At 41.2% G+C, this 20126-nt stretch overlaps 1 protein-coding gene across 2 annotated transcripts; it reads right to left on the bottom strand.

Annotated features, from left to right (window-relative positions):
• Nucleotides 1-553: 553 nt before the first annotated feature.
• Nucleotides 554-18718, bottom strand: LOC135548723 (fasciculation and elongation protein zeta-1-like). Of its 2 annotated transcripts, XM_064978586.1 has the most exons (10): nt 18381-18718; nt 13382-13481; nt 12167-12253; nt 8881-9049; nt 3960-4285; nt 3027-3107; nt 2832-2907; nt 2472-2537; nt 1787-1875; nt 554-1559 (listed from the first exon to the last, which is right to left on the bottom strand). In XM_064978586.1, the coding sequence occupies exons 1-9, from the start codon at nt 18716-18718 to the stop codon at nt 1799-1801; spliced, it is 1320 nt and encodes a 439-aa protein (XP_064834658.1). In that variant the 3' UTR covers nt 554-1559; nt 1787-1798. The 2 variants fall into 2 exon arrangements, with proteins under 2 accessions (XP_064834658.1, XP_064834659.1); XM_064978587.1 differs by lacking the exon at nt 1787-1875.
• Between the last annotated feature and the right edge of the window lie 1408 nt (nt 18719-20126).

The following is a 20126-nucleotide window of genomic DNA, read 5'->3' as shown; positions in this document are numbered from 1 at the left end:
TTTATGATAAATAAGTGTCACATTTAATTTGCTTTTTGGAATGAATTAGCAACAGTGAATCTATTTAGTTTTTAGGTAGAGGTCTTTCAGCAATCATTCTCACAATAGCACATTGATAATAGTCAGTGACAAATATCATAGCCTAACAGCACTGGACTTGGTTAAAACCCTAGATGGTAGACGGAAGGGGAGCTGTAGATTGTTCAATTGTCCAGTAGGAAGTGCTGCCCACACTTTCTGATAGTGGATATAACGTTGAAGATCTGATGTTGTTTTAAAGGTACAAGTTAAACATATTTTTTTACAAGGTTTCTCGATGTTGAAATTTAGTTACCATGACGACCTAGTCCTGTGGTTGAGATTTCACCCTTAAAATAACCGCTTATGTTGATTACTTTTTTCAAATCCAATGTCTTTTCCACGTAGATTCCATGTCACAATATGTTGACGAATTATGTTAAAACAACATCGGAGGGTGTTCCAAGTGGGTTGTGTTGCCTTGATTCAGTCAGCAGAGAGAGAAGGGACAAAAAAAAACACATCTGGCACACAGTTTTAGGGTAGCATGTTTATTTGAACTTGCGATTAGCAATGTAATATTCTCCTACGTGGCTCACAGGAATTCATAAATAAGTAAGCCTATACCGTATTCAAATGAGCCCATGTCATCAGTGACAATGAAAACTCAATGATTAAACTCCATGTGACAGAATGGGGTGACACATACTCTGATTATTCATTAAATAAAAGTATAAAATAAACAAAACAACAGTACATGATGGCCTATATGAAATATTAGATCACAGTAAAAATAAATTATCAAAAGTCTGAAGAGCACTGAATATTCAAACATTATTGGTTGAAATAACAAAAACATTTAAATCTACTGCACCCGTAATATTAAGCTACAGTACTAGCATGGCAGAAAAGGTCAATGGCTTTTTTATTCAAATTTGTTACGTTTACAGGTTATTGTCCTCGAATAATGAGAGAAATGTTCAGTCCAGATTTCCTACATTTAAATTGAACCCGTCAATCCTCAATAATCTGTACAAGGTGACATATGGGCAGACAGACAAAATGGCATAAGAACCAAACCCCTTTTAGGCCTGAGGTACAGTGAAGTAAAACATAGCCATGTTAATATCTGATATCAAATCATCTCTGTAAAAAATAGAAAATAAAACTAAAAATGAATCCCTGTATAACTGTGTGGTCAGTATTAGCTTATCATGCTCTGAATAGAGATCAGTTAGTCAGTTCTTCAACAGGGGTACAGTGGCCCCATACACTAGTATTTAGGCGGCTGCCATTTTGGCTCTGGACGGATCTTAGTGTGCAGGAAGGACAAGGTGAGCTCAGCTAAAGGCAGTAGTTTTATTACATGAGTATGGTACAATGATTTAGATGGTAATGATCCATGACTGATTATGAAACAGGGGGGAGCTCATGCAGCTTGGACTGGAGGAGGGGTGGATGGTTACCAGATTCGGGAGCCCTTTCAGAAGTCTCCGTCAGAGAGCAGCCCATGGCTTGAATTCTTTAAGTGGGACACAGCACTGGAGAAGAAAAATAGATTGATAATTGGGAATACTTCAATCATCGTTATAATAATTATCATCATCATTTCATCATCTAGTCTTCGTCAACTGTGCTAATCAAATTAGCTGAAAAACATTATAATGAGCCTTTTTTTTCTTACAGGCACATTTCAAATTAAATAAGTTCAGACAGGAAATTCACATGAATTGAACCATTTATTAGAAAATAGAAGACAACCCATTACCATTATAATAAACTACAGGCAGTGAGAGAGATATTCCAATCCCCCTGATGGTAACAAACCAAACGGATGGAGGCTGGGGTGGTGGTAGGCTAGCAGAAAACAGACAACACATAGCAGGTGGCAGCAATAGTTGCAGCAGCAACATTAAGCAGCAAAAACATGCCAACCATACAGCTTAGCTTGGTCCTTTGGTTATAGCATGGCGCATGAAATGCCAGGGTAGTGGGTTTGATTCCTGGGACCACTCATATGTAAAATGTATGCATGCTTGACTAAGTCGCTTTGGATAAAAGTGGCTGCTAAATGGCATATGGGCCATTTAAATAGCCATATTATTATAGTAGAGCCGCAATGCAGCAGCAGATGATGTGTGTGCAGATCTGGTCCATTTAAATAGCCATATTAGGGTAGGAAGTGTTGTTTGAATCCGATTGGTGCAATCTCAGCTCAGATTCTATTAAACATTCAATATGCAAACACTCGAGTTTCCCATCGGAACAGGGTTCACTTAACTATTATACCAGTGGGATAGCCCCTTTATGTATCAGGCTCGTAAGTAGATCGTGTACTTTCCACTTTTGTTATCTTTAATTGGATAAGATAATTGTATTCAATAAGTTATTCACCTTACACTTGTAGTAATACCTATGTTATTGTTTCTAAACCTAATCAAGCATTTAGTTACCTTTTAATATGTAGTCAGTTAGCAGTGTAGGCACCTTCTCACTCTCCTCCTTCATGGCGTAAAGAACTGTGGGGGATCAAATCAAAACAAAGAGGTTCTTAGCACTGAGTGTAGTGCTGGGCATTGGCACATTTCTGAGCTATGCTACTTGTATAGCAGCTATGTGGGACAGAGACTAATCAAATTGAAAAGGAGGTTCTAACTGAGCAAAACACATTTTGAGGGTCAATTTGTATGTCTGTCCAATGAAAATGTAAACTGAGTCGAACATTTGGGGGATGTGGTCGTATGATCAGCTAACCCAAACGAGGAAAACAACCCATTAGCTTAGCATTCAATTGCATTATCCCGCCTACTTACTATTGGTGATCATCTGAAGGTCGTCCACAGTTGGAGGAGTTGCTTTCTTCTCATATGGAATTACCGTGTTTAGATACTGAACAACAAAGACAAAGAGAGACCGTTAGGGACGTGACGTAGCAGTGTTGAATCATTGTAGATTTAACACACTGATATACTTGGTGGCTAGAAGCTGTAAAAGCTTAAGTTTCTCACCTGTTTGTCTGTCCCTGTGCTGCCAAATGTCTGTCTGATGCCAGTCTGCAGGATGTTGGACAGGCCCTCCATACTAAAACGCTGGAACACAGACAATCACCAGCTGTGAGTGAGAACGACCCTCTGTCACCACAACACAGTAACACTTTCTATGAGACAGCTGTCTCGTGATGCATTTTCAATGCAGTTATCAGTTAATTATGCATTTATAAAGCTTATGAGGCGCTTTTATGAATATAGTATGCATAATAGTGTGTTTTATAATGCATGTAACCTAACAGCATTCATAAAGGCTGTTAATTTAAAAGGAGCCGTCATGTATGCTTGTGACATTAAAATCAGACATTACCACGTCAATTGTATATAGACTGGTTGTACATCATGATCAGGGCTACAGTAATTGACTCCATTCCTACATTGTCATTACCAAACAGATACAACTACCACGGTATTGGACAGGTAAACACAAGCGTGTCCTTTGCTATGACTAAAGAGGGGCTGTTAAGTGTTGTTAATTTGTTCCTGGATATGGACAGGCTGGTCTATGCTTTTACTGTATAAGAACCTGTGGTCAAGTCCTCTGAGTACTCTGTTGGTTTCTCTTCCCGTAAGTGCAGTTTATAATAACAAAACAAAATAAATGTGTGCAGTTAGGGCCTAATGGCCTCTATGTCCATTATCCATGACGGTGTGGGAGGCAGAGAGAGAGAAAGAGAGAGAAAGAGCGCTGCCTGGCTTGGAAATGCATCCGTATGGACATTAACACACAGACACTCATGCTTGTGAGTGTGGTGTGTGTGTGTGTGCGTGCGTGTGCGTGTGACAGACAGACAGACACACACACACACACCACCATCAGCCTATACACTAATATCATTGCCCATACAAACATACCCCCGCCCCGCTCATTTATCTCCCTCCCTCAGTGCTTACCTTCATAGGCATAGAGGCAGGCTTGGAGTCCGTGTGGACAGTGGTTGTAGTAGTAGTTCCACCAATCACGGTCGTGGTTACCGCGTTACCCTGCAGACTGAGGCCCTTATCGCTCCGGCGCCGGCGCTTGCCCGTGTCCCGCTGCTCCTTCTGGCGGTTCTGCACATCCATGAGGGCCGTGATGAACGTGTTCTTCACCTCCTTCTCAAACTCCAACTCGTCACGGCGTGCCAGCTGGGTGACCAGCTCCTCGGAGTACTCCATGATGGCCGACTCCACCCGGCACAGCAGCTCCACCAGGGCTGAGCTGGGCATCAGACTTAGGCCTGGAGAGAGAGAGAGGCATGGTCTGGTATGGAGCTACTATACCTTAGCCTGAAGCCCAGATCTGTTTGTCCTGTATAGCCAACTCCTACAGTCATTGACACTAACAGATCTGGGACCAGGCTAACTGTACAAAGAGGTAAACCGAGATTCAATATGCATAATATTATATACTGTACAAGGGATATCGAATTGCTTCTCTCGAGGGCCAAAGCATTGCTGGTTATCATTAATTATCAGGGATTGACTCAGACCTGGCGCATCAGGACGAAGTGAACTCTCTGGCCAAACAATGACAAACTTCTAGGTAAAAAATAAAACCTGGTCCGTATTCATAAAGCGTCTCAGAGTAGAAGTGCTGATTTAAGATCAGATACCACAGGTTTTTTTTTATCGCTTTGGTGCTATTTTCACAAGTACTATATGTGGTGAATTTTCTAAACTCTTAGTACAAATCTCTGAGCTGGTAACACTTGTAAGTCTTATATTCAAAACCTTTTATTGTGCATTCATTTGGTTTGGAGACATCTTTCACAACACAACCATTGATCCAAAAATATATGTTTACTGTGAAATAGCAAGCGAAAATTGATTTAATCACCAAAACATGAGAGTATTTTCTGCATGAACAGTAGTTATAAAAAAACAAAGAAGTTAATCCAAGAGCAAAAAAATGCAAGATACAGGTTTCAAAACGTTGAATGTTGTATGCTACAGTACTGTAAATTACAGTACATAACACTGTTTTCACATTCGGCAATACACCTGCACTACCCATCAACATTTACTGAAACTCACATTTCCATAATTTTTATCCCATGTGTGATTAAAGTTGGAATTATTGAAGAAATGTTCCACAATCACAAAAAAGTACATGTATTGTTCAGATATAATTACACTGTAGGTGTACTGTAATCAAATGAAATGAATGAAAGAAACAATGTTTAGCAGTAACTAGCCGTAACTAGTTTGCACCAAGCCTGTCTTGAACATTTGGTAGGTTCTCATCGACATCACAGCAAATGTCTTCATTGTTCATGCACCTGGGGAAAAACGTTTGTCATGACAAATCCAAGGCTGACATAGGTCTGTCATTGCATACCTCATCTATAGCCTGAAGGAGGATGGTACACTCATGGTGATGCAATCATAAAACGTTGACTTGTATTTTCATAATTTATTGTATTGTACTGTACTTGTATTGTACTTATGTATTGTGGTCCTTTGTGGCTCAGTTAGTAAGAGCATGGCACTAGCAACACCAGAGTTGTGGGTTCTATTCCCACGTATATTAAATGGCATATATTACGATATTACAGTACTGTATTGGCTAATGCCAATATACAATACAATACAGTAAAGCAGTGTGAAAATTACCCATTAAAAAGACCCCAGCAGCTTAATCTTTTTAGCTATTTAGGGGATGCATTTGTTACATGCAGTACATCTCTAAAACTTAATGTAAAGTAAAAATCAAAATTATAGTACATTACAGTATATCAAGCTTTATATTTTTATACTTTACAAACATACAAGTTCATTATGTAGTTCTCTGTAGTAGATCTGTAGTAGACAAAAGTTTAAAACCTATAGGTTTACTAAACGGTTAAATTGTTATCAATTAAGTAAGAGTAAAATGTATTTTAACAAATGAGAGGACAATTATATCAAAAGTAATGTGAGTACTGTATTGTGAAAAGCAATAACTTCATATGAACATGAGCAATGTGAAACATGAATTTCTAGATGAAACAATGATTAAGTTTGGTGAAAAAGTGACTTTATGATTGTGTATGTTGTACTTAGTCAATTAAATATATGCTTAGAGTGTTGAAACAACTGCTTTTTTGATTATAGGTTTAGAGTTTTACTAAGCGTTGTGAAAATATACCACAGTGCATTCGGAAAGTATTCAGACCCCTTCACTTTTTCCACATTTTGTTACGTTACAGCCTTATTCTAAAATAGATTTAAAAAAAATTAAATTAAAAAATCTACACACAATACCCCATAATGACCAGACATTTTTTCACATTTATTAAAAATAAAAAGCATAAATACCTTATTTACAAAAGTATTCAGACCCTTTGCTATGAGACTCGAAATTGAGCTCAGGTGCATCCTGTTTCCATACGATCATCCCGGAGATGTTTCTACAACTTAGCGTCCACCTGTGGTAAATTCAAATGATTGGACATGATTTGGAAAGGTGCACACCTATCTATATAATTTCAGAACAAAAACCAAGCTATGAGGTTGAAGGAATTGTCCGTAGACCTCCGTGGCAGAATTGTGTCGAGGCACAGATCTTGGGAAGGGTACCAGAACATTTCTGCAGCATTGAATGTCCCCAAGAACACAGTGGCATTCATCATTCTTAAATGGAAGAAGTTTGGAACCACCAAGACTCTTCCTAGAGCTGGCCTCCTGGCTAAACTGAGCAATCGGGGGAGAAGGGCCTTGGTCAGGGAGGTGACCAAGAACCCGATGGTCACTGACAGATCTTCAGAGCTCCTCTGTGGAGATGGGAGAACCTTCCAGAAAGCCAACCATCTCTGCAGCACTCCACTAATCAGGCCTTTATGGTAGTGGCCAGACGGAAGCCACTCCTCAGTAAAAGGCACATGACAGGCTGCTTGGAATTTGCTAAAAGGCACCTAAAGGACTCTCAGATCATGAGAAACAAGATTTTCCAGTCTGATGAAACCAAGACTCTTTGGCCTGAATGCCAAGCATCATGTCTGGAGGAAACCAGACATTGCTCATCACCTGACCAATACCATCCCTACGGTGAAGCATGGTGTAGGCAGTATCGTGTTGTTGGGATGTTTATCTGTGGCAGGGATTGGGAGACTAGTCAGGATCGAGGGAAAGATGAACGAAGCAAAGTGCAGAGAGATCCTTGATCAGATATCACAGTTTTTTTTTATCGCTTTGGTGCTAATTTCACAAATACTGTATGTGGTAAATTTTCTAAACTCTTAGTACAAATCTCCGAACTGGTAACACTTGTAAGTCTTATATTCAAAACCTTATTTATTGCTCCAGAGCGCTCAGGACCTCAGACTGGGGCGAACAGGACAACGACCCTAAGCACACAGCCAAGACAACGTAGGAGTGGATTTGGGACAAGTCTCTGAATGTCCTTGAGTGGCCCAGTCACAGCCCGGACTTGAACCCGATCGAACATCTCTGGAGAGACCTGAAAATAGGTGTGCAGCAACGATCCCCATCCAACCTGACAGAGCTTGAGTGGATCTGCAGAGAAGAATGGGAGAAACTCCCCAAATATAGGTGTGCCAAGCTTGTAGCATCATACCCAAGAAGAGTAAAGGCTGTAATTGCTGCCAAAGGTGCTTCAACAAAGTACTGAGTATAGGGTCTGAATATGTATGTAAATGTAATATTACAGTTTTTTTTTTATAAAAACCTGTTTTTGCTTTGTCATTATGGGGTACTGTGTGTAGATTTTTAAAAATCCATTTTAGAATAACGCTGTAAAGTAGCACAATGCAGAAAAAGTGAAGGGGTCTGAATACTTTCTGAATTCACAGTACTTTGATTAATTATTATTATTTAATTTTTTTAAAGCAATATGGATCCTAGATCATCACTCTTTGAGATACTTTATGAATATGGGCAAAGTACCACTTCAGGCAACAAGGGGCAGGAATTAAATAGTCCTGCTGTATACAGTACATACAATGTAGGGATAGATGACATGAGTGGGATGATATCACTTGTACATCATCCATTTAAATGTTTCATTACCTTGATATTAAATTCTGAGTAGAGTAACTAGCCTTTGACTGTTTCTGTGACTGTGGATGCTGTCTAATATGACTTATATTTCTGGAAGTAAACCGACTTTGCGTAAAACATATTTAAGACGACACACCCAATTCCAAATACAAAGAAATACTCAAACACATGCAGTGCATCTACACACAGGCATATGGATTCACAGACATATACCCAAATGTGCTTCCATAAACACACACACACACTAAGCAGGAAACATGTCTCTCATGCAGGGGAGCCATATGGTCACACAATATGTCTTTCCACAGGGAACCATATTGAGTGCGTGCCTTGGCCCTCTGAAACGAGAGACTCATATAACAAATGCCTCCTGCAGCTTTATCCAGTTATTTATCCTTTTTGCACTACATTCACCATAGAGGCTGAAGACTGATGAAATATCCAGATGTTTACTCAGGTAAACTGACAACACTATGACCCCTCACACAATCAAAGTCCTACAAGCAGGGCAATAGCCTGCTGAGCTAAAGCCTAGGCATGAACTCAAACAAGTGTACATATGTCTCTTACAAGGTTATTTATTTCACAATCAATGTTCATAGAGCCAGCTCTGCTGTATGAGCACATACTTAAACACTATGAGATCAAAGGTCACTTTATTTTTACACAGTATTGTATGGACAGAAAATTGATTTTGGGAAAAGGCGTCTCCAATGACAATGTTAATTGGATGTTGAATTGCTTAAATTGGCACTCCCTTCTGTTTATTCAACTCCTTGGTTTATGTGACTTGGTGTTTAACCCTTCAGGCAACATTAATTTTGTGTACACTTACCTTCATAGGAGGGCATGTTGTTATTGGAGGCCTGGGACAGCTGTCTAATCTCCTCCAGAAGGGATGGGCTGGTTTTGGATGAGGAGTGTCCACTCTCTTCCTCGTCCTCCTCCTCGGTCTCACCAGGGTCCGGAGAGTTCTCCATCATCTCAACTATCTCCTCAATGACCTTGGAGAGAGAGTGATCAAGGAAGGGATTGAGGGAAGGTAGATGACTACATACACTTTCACAAATAGCACTAAAACAAAATCTATGCATCACCAATAGGTAAACATTCCATGGTCGTCAGGCATTCATTATTCATGTGCAGTAGTCCAAGAGGTAATGCAGAATGGAGCTACTTGACATATACTACATGACCAAAAGTATGTGGACACCTGCTAGTCAAACATCTCATTCCAAAATCATTCACATGAATATGGATTTGGTCCCCCTTTTGCTGCTATAACAGCCTCCACTCTTCTGGGAAGGCTTTCCACTAGATGTTGGAACATTGCTACGGTTACTTGCTTCCATTCAGACACAAGAGCATTAGTAAGGTCGGGCACTGATGTTGGGCGGTTACACCTGGATCGCAGTCGGTGTTCCAATTTATCCCAAAGGTGTTTGATGGGGATGAGGTCAGGGCTCTGCACAGGCCAGTCAAGTTCTTCCATATCGATCTCGAAAAACCATTTCTGTATCAACCTCGCATTGTGCACAGGGGCATTGTCATGCTGAAACAGGAGAGGGCATTCCCCAAACTGTTGCCACAAAATTGGAAGCACAGAATCGTCTACAATATCATTGAATGCTGTAGCATTAAGACTTCCCTTCACTGGAACTAAAGGGCCCTGCCCGAACCATGAAAAACAGCCACAGACCATTATTCCTTCTCCACCAAACTTTACAGTTGGCACTATGCTTTGGGGCAGGTAGCGTTCTTCTAGTATCTGACAAACCCAGATTCGTCCGACGGACTGCCAGATGTTGAAGCATGACTCATCAATCCAGAGAACGTGTTTCCACTGCACCAGAGTCCAATGGCAGTGAAATTTACACCACTCCAGCCAACGCTTGGCACTGTGCATGTTAATTTTAGGTTTGTGTGCAGCTGCTCGGCCATGGAAACCCATTTCTTGAAGCTCCGGGCAAACAGTTATTGTGCTGACGTTGCTTCCAGAGGCAGGTTGGAACTCAGTAATGAGTGTTGCAATCGAGGACAGACGTTATTTATGCGCTACATGCTTCAGCACTCCCGTGGTCCTGTTCAGTGGTCCCGTTCTGTGAGCTTGTGTGGCCTACCACTTCGCGGCTGAACCACTGTTGCTCCTAGAATTTTCCACTTCACAATAACAGCACTTACAGCTGACCAGGGCAGTTCTAGCAGAGCAGAAATTTGACTTGTTGGAAAGGTGGCATCCTATGACGGTGCCACATTGAAAGTCACTCAGCTCTTCAGTAAAGCCATTTTACTGCCAATGTTTGTCTATGGAGATTGCATGGCTGTGTGCTCGATTTGTCAGCAACGGGTGTGGCTGAACTAGCCGAATCCACGAATTTGAAGGGGTGTCCACGTACTTTCGAATATATAGAGTATAGTCTTGCAATACTTTCGCCTTGGCTTTTTTAAACCACTGTTATTTTATGGGGCTTTAATGTATTCTACTTTCATATATATGTTTTAAACTGTCTAAATAAGCTAGGAATATACATACAGTCCCTTCAGAAAGTATTCATATCCTTTGACTTATTCCACATTTTGTTGTGTTACAGCCGGAATTCAAAATTGATTAAATATATGTTCTCTCACCCATCTTCACACACTACACCATAATGAAAACATGTTTTTAGAAATGTAAGCAAATTTATTGAAAATGAAATATGGAAATATCTCATTTACATAAGTATTCACACACCTGAATCAATACATATTAGAATTACCTTTAGCAGTGATTACATCTGTGTCTTTCTGGGGAAGTCTCTAAGAGATTTGCACACCTGGATTGTACCATAGTTGCACATTTATTATTTAAATAATTCTTTAAGCTCTGTCAAGGTGATTATTGATCATTGCTAGACAGCCATTTTCAAATCTTGCCATAGATTTTCAAGCCAATTTATGTCAAAACTGTAACTAGGCCATTCAGTAACAGTCAATGTTGTCTTGGTAAGCATATCCAGTGTCGATTTTGCATTGGGTTTTAGGTTATTGTCCTGCTGAAAGGTGAATTTTCTGTCAGTGTCTGTTGGAAAGCAGACTGAACCAGGTTTTCCTCTAGGATTTTGCCTATGCTTTAAGCTCTATTCTGTTTCTTTTTAGCCCCCTCAAAAATGAAGATGACAAGCATACCCCTAACATGAAGCAGCCACCACCATGCTTGAAAATATGAAGAGTGGTACTCAGGACATAAATGCGTTGTACTCAGGACATAAATGTAATTTCTTTGCAATATTTTTTGCAGTTTTACTTTATTGCCTTGTTGCAAACAGGATGCATGTTTTGGAATATTTGTATTCGGTACAGGCTTCCTTCTTTTCACTCTGTCTTTTAGCTTAGTATTGAGGAGTACCTACAATGTTGTTGATCCATCCTCAGTTTTCTCCTATGACAGCCATTAAACTCTATAACTGTTTTAAAGTCACCATTGGCCTCATGATGAAAGCCCTGAGTGGTTTCCTTCCTCTCTGGCAACTGAGTTAGGAAGGCCGCCTGTATCTTTGCAGTGACTGGGTGTATTGGTATACCATACCAAGTGTAATTAATAACTTCACCATGCTCAAAGGGATATTCAATGTCTGCTTTTAGTTTTTTTACCCATCTACCAATGGGTGCCATTCTTTGCGAGGCATTGGAAAACCTCCCTGGTCTTTGTGGTTAAATCTGTGTTTGAAATTCACTGCTCAGCTGAGAGACCTTACATATATTTGTATGTGTGGGGTACAGAGATGAGGTTGTCATTCAAAAATCATGTTAAACAGTATTATTGCACACAAAGCGAGTCCATGAAACGTATGTGACTTGTTAAGCAGATTTTTACTCCTGAACTTCTTTAGGCATGCCATAACAAAGAGATTATATACTTATTGACCCAAGAAATTTAAGTGTTTAATTCTTTATACATTTATAAGAATTTGTTAAAAATATTATTCCACTTGAACATTATGGCATATTGTGTGAAGGCCAGGCTGTAACACAACTAAATGTGGAAAAAGTCCAGGGGTGTCAATACTTTCTGAAGGCACTGTAACTGGAAGTACTACCAAGTTGTTTGCATAACAAAAAGTACATGTGTCTTTAGTCACCTGATCAGCAGTGATAAGAGGCTCCTCACTCAGGCAATTGGCATTGTCGTTCTTCTCGTTCATCTCCTCCTCCTCTTTTTCATGAATCTGGAGATTGCGAGAGAGAACGAATGAAACCATGGAAACCCCTTCAGCCACATTAGTGGAATCTTAACTTCTTAGTATTAGAAATAGAAACCATGGACACAAGGTTTACCCCCACTGGTGTTAGCATCTTAGCATTTGAAAAATAAGATTACAGAAAAGCCATTCACCCATATTGAATTTAGCTTTAGCATATTAGCATTGGCGTTTGGGGAGCTAATGAACATTCCCCATATTTGAACCCATCATTCCCTTCTCTGCTCTTCATCTGAAAACAACATTTCTGCCCCTCGAGTTTGGAAGCCATCTTGAAAGTGTTTAGGTTGTGCTTAGTCGCATTCAAATTGCCATAATTCTATCGATTGACTGTTTGTTTTCTACTTCCCTCTAAGAAAATATTGCTTTTGATGCTCATTGTTCTTATGCTGTTGGTCTCAACCAAGTTATTCCCTGCAAGGATATCAATCAGCAATAAACTAAACCGGGGGCATAGAAGACTAAATGCTGATGGACTGCTTTTCAATGTCTGTAGAGTCTCTTTTAGCTTCTGCTGGAGACTGTGTGTCTGCATATTGGCCCTGACCCAGCCCTGAGCCTTGGCCCTGACCCAGCCCTGAGCCTTGGCCCTGACCCAGCCCTGAGCCTTGGCCCTGACCCAGCCCTGAGCCTTGGCCCTGACTCTTTGAGTGCCTGCAGTTGCATGTGAGAGCAGATTAGGGGAGGAGAGGGCGAGAGTGTGTAGGAGGAGGAGGGTGGTTGACTGATACTGAGTAGCAGGCAGTCAAGGCAGCTCAGCCTTGATTTTTGATGTCAGGTCAGGTGACGTCAGCGCCACAACCTCAAGGCATGAATGACATCCAGTCAGTCAGCCAGCCAGCCAGCACACTCTAGCTAGCATTCTTTCTAAGACGTTGCTCAGTTACAGCACGTCCTCGCACATTGCCTCCCTACAGAACACACTAGTCAGTCACACATGACAGAGGTGGGGTTTTGAGCAGAAAAGCCAATTCCTTGCTCTAGAATCCAATTGACTCGTCTCAAAATGTTTCACGTCTTTCCAGGTGAGAAGGGAGAGAAAGACGATTGTTCCAATGACTTTAAATTATAATGAAGTATATTAGAAAGTGTTACCTCCTGATCGGAGAGGTTGCCGTTGAATCCCTCTGAGTTGGGGTCGTCCCAGCTGGAGACAGAGGAAGGGATGTAGTTATCCGTCAGCGCATCCCACACACTGAAACATGGACAACACAAACACACATTCAGTCACTGCAACACAACAGAAGTACACAGTAAAAATGCGAGAAAAAAAAAGAAAAAAAAATGATGCAAACACACAAACACCAACATTGTAACAGGTCATCTCATACACTGCACCACAAGACAAACACACAACCACCAACATTGTAACAGGTCATCTCATACACTGCACCACAAGACAAACACACAACCACCAACATTGTAACAGGTCATCTCATGCTGGAATGATCAGGACATTCACAACTAAGCACAATACACTATCAGTCCTCAAGGCTGCAACTATTTGGAAATAGGCTTTTTGTTTGGCACAGAAGCCTAATCCCAAATCCAGTGCCGGTTGGTGATTTAAAGAATTGAGGAGGAGGATGGATTACATAAGAGGACCATCCTTCTCTTCCTCTCTAGATGACCCTCCTCTACCCAAATCATATTTGATAGAAATGATCAATTGTATATCTGCAGCCATTTCCTTCTATTAGTGTTCCGTTGACCATTTGCAGACAGTGAATTCAGAGGAGGAGATGTTCACATGACATAATTGTGCTTTGTTCCCAATTCTGTCCCTCAACTTGCCAACATAATAAATAACATCAAAATGCACATCATAATCCTCCGTATTGCACTCCAGGCTGCAATGCACACTGTCAACTAACAATTAAAGAAAAGCACACAGTTTACACATTTCTTAAAGGTGTCCAATGTGAAGAAGTATAGATAAAAACAGCCCCTTACAGCATTGTGCAGGTCCTCCTCGAACTATAAGCACCTCGGTCCAATCAAGGCTGCAGCCTTGTGAAAATGACCAGAGTAGAACTCTCCCTTTGTTTCCGCTTTCTTTGTTTTCCATCCAGCTTGGCATGGCACCCACACCCTACCCTCCTCTTAGTGGCACTGCCCAGCCATGCGCCAAACAGGAAACAAGCAGCCATTCATCGGGACTCATGACCTCACAGGTCATGCCTGTTGTGTTGTCCACAACACACACACACACACACACATACACACCTCTCCATCTGCCAAACAGGAACTAACTGGTACAGCACCGTCCCATATACAATGCTCAAAAAAATAAAGGGAACACTTAAACAACACAATGTAACTCCAAGTTTGTGAAATCAAACTGTCCACTTAGGAAGCAACACTGATTGACAATAAATTTCACATGCTGTTGTGCAAATGGAATAGACAACAGGTGGAAATTATAGGCAATTAGCAAGACACCCCCAATAAAGGAGTGGTTCTGCAGGTGACAACCACTTCTCAGTTCCTATGCTTCCTGGCTGATGTTTTGGTCACTTTTGAATGCTGGCGGTGCTTTCACTCTAGTGGTAGCATGAGACGGAGTCTACAACCAACACAAGTGGCTCAGGTAGTGCAGCTCATCCAGGATGGCACATCAATGCGAGCTGTGGCAAGAAGGTTTGCTGCGTCTGTCAGCGTAGTGTCCAGAGCATGGAGGCGCTACCAGGAGACAGGCCAGTACATCAAGAGACGTGTAGGAGCCCGCAGGAGGGCAACAACCCAGCAGCAGGACCGCTACCTCCGCCTTTGTGCAAGGAAGAGCAGGAGGAGCACTGCCAGAGCCCTGCAAAATGACCTCCAGCAAGCCACAAATGTGCATGTGTTTGCTCAAACGGTCAGAAACAGACTCCATGAGGGTGGTATGAGGGCCCGACGTCCACAGGTGGGGGTTGAGCTTACAGCCCAACACCGTGCCGGACGTTTGGCATTTGCCAGAGAACACCAAGATTGGCAAATTCGCCACTGGCGCCCTGTGCTCTTTACAGATGAAAGCAGGTTCACACTGAGCACATGTGACAGACGTGACAGAGTCTGGAGACGCCGTGGAGAACGTTCTGTTGCCTGCAACATCATCCAGCATGACCGGTTTGGCGGTGGGTCAGTCATGGTGTGGGGTGGCATTTCTTTGAGGAGCCGCACAGCCCTCCATGTGCTCGCCAGAGGTAGCCTGACTGCCATTAGGTACCGAGATGAGATCCTCAGACCCCTTGTGAGACCATATGCTGGTGCGGTTGGCCCTGGGTTCCTCCTAATGCAAGACAATGCTAGACCTCATGTGGCTGGAGTGTCTCAGCAGTTCCTGCAAGAGGAAGGCATTGATGATATGGACTGGCCCGCCCGTTCCCCAGACCTGAATCCAATTGAGCACATCAGGGACATCATGTCTTGCTCCATTCACCAACACCACGTTGCACCACAGACTGTCCAGGAGTTGGCAGATGCTTTAGTCCAGGTCTGGGAGGAGATCCCTCAGGAGACCATCCGCCACCTCATCAGGAGCATGCCCAGGCGTTGTAGGGAGGTAATACAGGCACGGGGAGGCCACACACACTACTGAGCCTCATTTTGACTTGTTTTAAGGACATTACATCAAAGTTTAATCAGCCTGTAGTGTGGTCTTCCACTTTAATTTTGAGTGTGACTCCAAATCCAGACCTCCATGGGTTGATAAATTTGATTTGCATTGATAATTTTTGTGTGATTTTGTTGTCAGCACATTCAACTATGGAAAGAAAAAAGTATTTAATAAGAATATTTCATTCATTCAGATCTAGGATGTGTTATTTTAGTGTTCCCTTTATTTTTTTGAGCAGTGTATTTGCAAACCTTTAGTTAAACTGGAACTTAGATTTAACCAATCATTCCAACAACTGTGTCGCATAACATAAAGGATCTATCAAGCTTACAACAGGTGAATGTGTCTATGTTCCTTGCGTCACTACATGGATAGTGATGGAGGAACCAATTTCAAAACATTCAAATCAGAAACATCATATGATGCGGTGTCGAACTCTGTGGTGTACTGTAGAATAGATAAGCAAAAACGTCATTTAGGCACACCCACATGCTAACAATAACATCCCCAACATACATCTTTGTATGCGTCTTTGTAATATTATATCATAATAATTTCTGAATATGAATCAATAGGCATACCCAAGGTCACATACAACAATGCTATTCTTAGCAAGAGGGTTTATTTCCACCCAATGTGAGAATGTCTACATTTTCTCTTCAAAGGCTGTTGGCGAATGGGAGTTCTGGTTGCCTGCTGGTAGAGGCAGTAGACAGACGAACAGAGGAACAAGAGAGTACAAAAATACATGGAATAATTCAAGGCCTATCCCAACTGTGGACTGCTGGGGTGGGTTGTTGTGGTTTTTGCCGGTGGGCGATTTGGTCGGCTGTGAGGTAGGCTGAGTAACAGCTTCAACGTTGGTCATCATAGGATCTGAGAGTTGGGTCATGAGATATGCAGTGGTACTGTTTGAACAATGTTAAATAATGACATACAGTGAGCTCCGAAGGTATTGGTGACACACTTTGGATGTGAAATGACACAAAGACTATAAGGTTGAAGTGCAGACTCTCCACTTTAAGTTGAGGGTATTTTCATCCACACTGGATGAACCGTTCAGAAACGACAGCACTGTTTGTACATAGTCCTCCCATTTTAGGCGACCAAAGGTATTGGGACAAATTCACGTATATGTGTATTAAAGTAGTCAAAAGTTAAGTATTTTGTTCCATATTCTTAGCACGCAATGACTACATCACGTTTGCGACTCAAAAAGTGGTTTGTTTTGGTTGTGTTTCAGATCATTTTGTGTCCCATACAAATGAATGGTAAATAATGTAGTGTGTCATTTGGAGTCACTTTAATTGTAAACAACATGTGTTTCTAAACACTTCTACATTAATGTGGATGCTACCATGACTATGGATAGTCCTGAATCAATTGTGAATAATGATGAGTTGAGAAAGTTAAAGACACTCAAATATCATACCCCCACAAAAATATGCTAACCTCCTCTATTACTGTAAGGATGAGAGATTTGTGCGTCTAACTTTCTCACTCATCATTATTCATGATTCATTTAGGACTATCCATAATCATGGTAGCGTTCACATTAATGTAGAAGTGTTTTGAAACATATTTTATTCTTATTTACAATAAAAAAAATATTCCAAATAACACAATATATTATTTACCATTAATTTGTAGTGGCACAAAATTCGGAAATCTGAAACACAACCAAAACAAACAGTAAATGCATCCAACAAGTTTTGTAGAGTGACAACCTTGATGTAATAACTGTGTGCTAGGAATATGGGAACAAATACTAAACTTTTGACTACTTTAATACACATAAGTTCATTTGTACCATTACTTATGGTCACCTAAAATGGGGGGACTATGTACAAAATGTGCTGTAATTTCTAAATGGTTCCCCCGATATGGATAAAGATAAAGTTCCAACTCTGCACTATAACCACAGTCATTGTATCATTTAAAATCCAAAAGTGTTGTAGTACAGAACCAAAACAACAAAGAATGTGTCACTGTCCCAATACTTTCTGAGCTCAATGTAGTAATGGTATATCAGCCAATGCTCTGTTTAACTGGTAGCTGTAATGCCTTGTGGGATTCTATCTGAACTGTAGTGAATGCTTAGGTGTAGTGTTCATAGCTGTTCGTTTCACACCAAACCCAGAATTTACATGCTCTGATTGAAGTAAATGGTGTGCCTTACGAATGGGACTGTATAGCCACAACAGTATGCAATTTGAAGACAGAAGAGGAAGACATCATCAGACATGATGTACTACCTAAACAAGCAAGCTGACCAATGCTTTGCTCAGAAGATTGCTGCAATGGATGTGCCATGTTATCAAAAATAATACAGGGGTGCATTGTATAACCCAAAAGGCAAGCAGCTGAAGCAACAAAAAAAATCATTCCCCCATGATATACCATTTGTATCTTTAACTCGTATCTCAAAAGCACATATTTTTTATGCTGAAGTCAGACTTAAGCTTCAAAAACACAAAGGTGGTGGCTGACACTCACTCTTCATCCTGCAGCCGTTCCTCGTCCTCCTCGGTGTGGGACTGGTTGCGCACAGGGGCCAGGCCCTCCGTCTTGGTGTTGTAGTTGTGGAAACAGACATTCAGCTTCTCGTCAAACTCATTTACCAGGTCCTCCATGGACTTGAAGCTCATCATCTCTGAGAAGTTCTCCAGTTCGGAGAAGTCCTCGCGGGTGATGGGAGCCAGGGGGGCCATTGGGGCCAGGGGGATGGTGCTGTAGGGGGGTCGGCTGGGGGGCACAGCCCGATCCATGTCCTCTACCCGGCAGGGCCGGAGGTCTTCGAACTCCTCATCCAGGCACACAAGGGGAGCCTCCATGGTGGGTGTCTCCAGTCACAAGTCAACGACAGAGAAAGGAGCCCTAAGAGAGGGAAGGAAGGGAAATTAGAAAACAACAGACTTTACATGGGGCTGCTTTTTTCAATTCACGTCATTAGATCAGGATTTTGTCATCCATCCCAAAGAGGTGCACATTAAACACTGTCAATACCAGTGACCCAGAAAAGACAAAGCATGTCTGGGTCCAAGCCCAGGCGCCAGTATTTCAGATCTCAGGAAGGCAGTAGTGATGCTAATTCGGGTATCTGCTACATCAGCACTTGCACGTGATTAAAAAAAAGGCTTGGTATTAGTTGAATCAGGTGCTGTGCTAGAGTAAAAATACTTGACTACATGCTAAATTCACACATAATATATTTTTTTATGGCATCTCAGGTATCTTGAGTAATTTCAATTGGATATTTATGTGGCAGCAACTCTATAATGGCAAAGTTACTCCCAAAACAGACAAAATGCTAGTTGAGATGTCTGATTAACTGTAGTTAACTAAGCAATACCGATGGGATTTAATTGATGAGGAAAGGGATTAAGGAACAGACAGTCATTATAAAGACAATACCGTGGCCACCCATTATGATTTCTAACTCGTCTTAAGAGCGACACTCAACAAAAGAAATTGCTTAACTAGCCCTACATTTTTGATAAGGTGCTAATTATAGATGTATCACTGTGGCAAATTCTGTGTCACAACAAAATGGTACTAAGCACCATCAAACTTGGAGAACATTGTTCAAGTCGGACACAAATTTAGCACAAATCCTAAACACTTAAATCTATATGAGGTCATATACTGTAGCCAGTGGTGGGAAAAGTATCCAATTGTCATACTTGAGTAAAAGTAAAGATACCATCATAGAAAATGACTCAAGTAAATTGAAAGTCACCCAGTAAAATACTACTTAAGTAAAAGTCTAAAAGTATTTGGTTTAAAATATACTTAAGAACCAAAAGTAAAAGTACAAGTATAAATAATTTTAAATGCCTTCTATTAAGCAAACCAGACGGCACAATTTTCTTGTTTTTTAAATGTACGGATAGCCAGGGGCACACTCCAACATTCAGACATCATTTACAATTTGTGCTTAGTGAGTCTGCCAAATCAGAGGCAGTAGGGATCGTCAGGGATGTCCTCTTGATAAGTGTGTGAATTAGACAATTTTCCTGTCCTGCTAAGCATACATCCTGAGGCTGCATTTATTGTAGCTAAGGGATTTTAACAAAGCTAACCTGAGAACAAGCTTCCTAAATTCTATCAGCATATTGAATGCGCGACACGAGCTGGTAGCATTCTGGATCATTGCTACTCTAATTTCTGCGATGCATACAAAGCCCTCCCCCGCCCTGCCTTAGGCAAATCTGACCATGACTCCATTTTGTTGCTCCCAGC

Source organism: Oncorhynchus masou, chromosome 11, assembly GCF_036934945.1.
Source record: "Oncorhynchus masou masou isolate Uvic2021 chromosome 11, UVic_Omas_1.1, whole genome shotgun sequence".
In the NCBI taxonomy this organism is placed as follows: Eukaryota; Metazoa; Chordata; class Actinopteri; order Salmoniformes; family Salmonidae; genus Oncorhynchus; species Oncorhynchus masou.
This window is presented reverse-complemented; position numbering and strand designations above follow the sequence as displayed.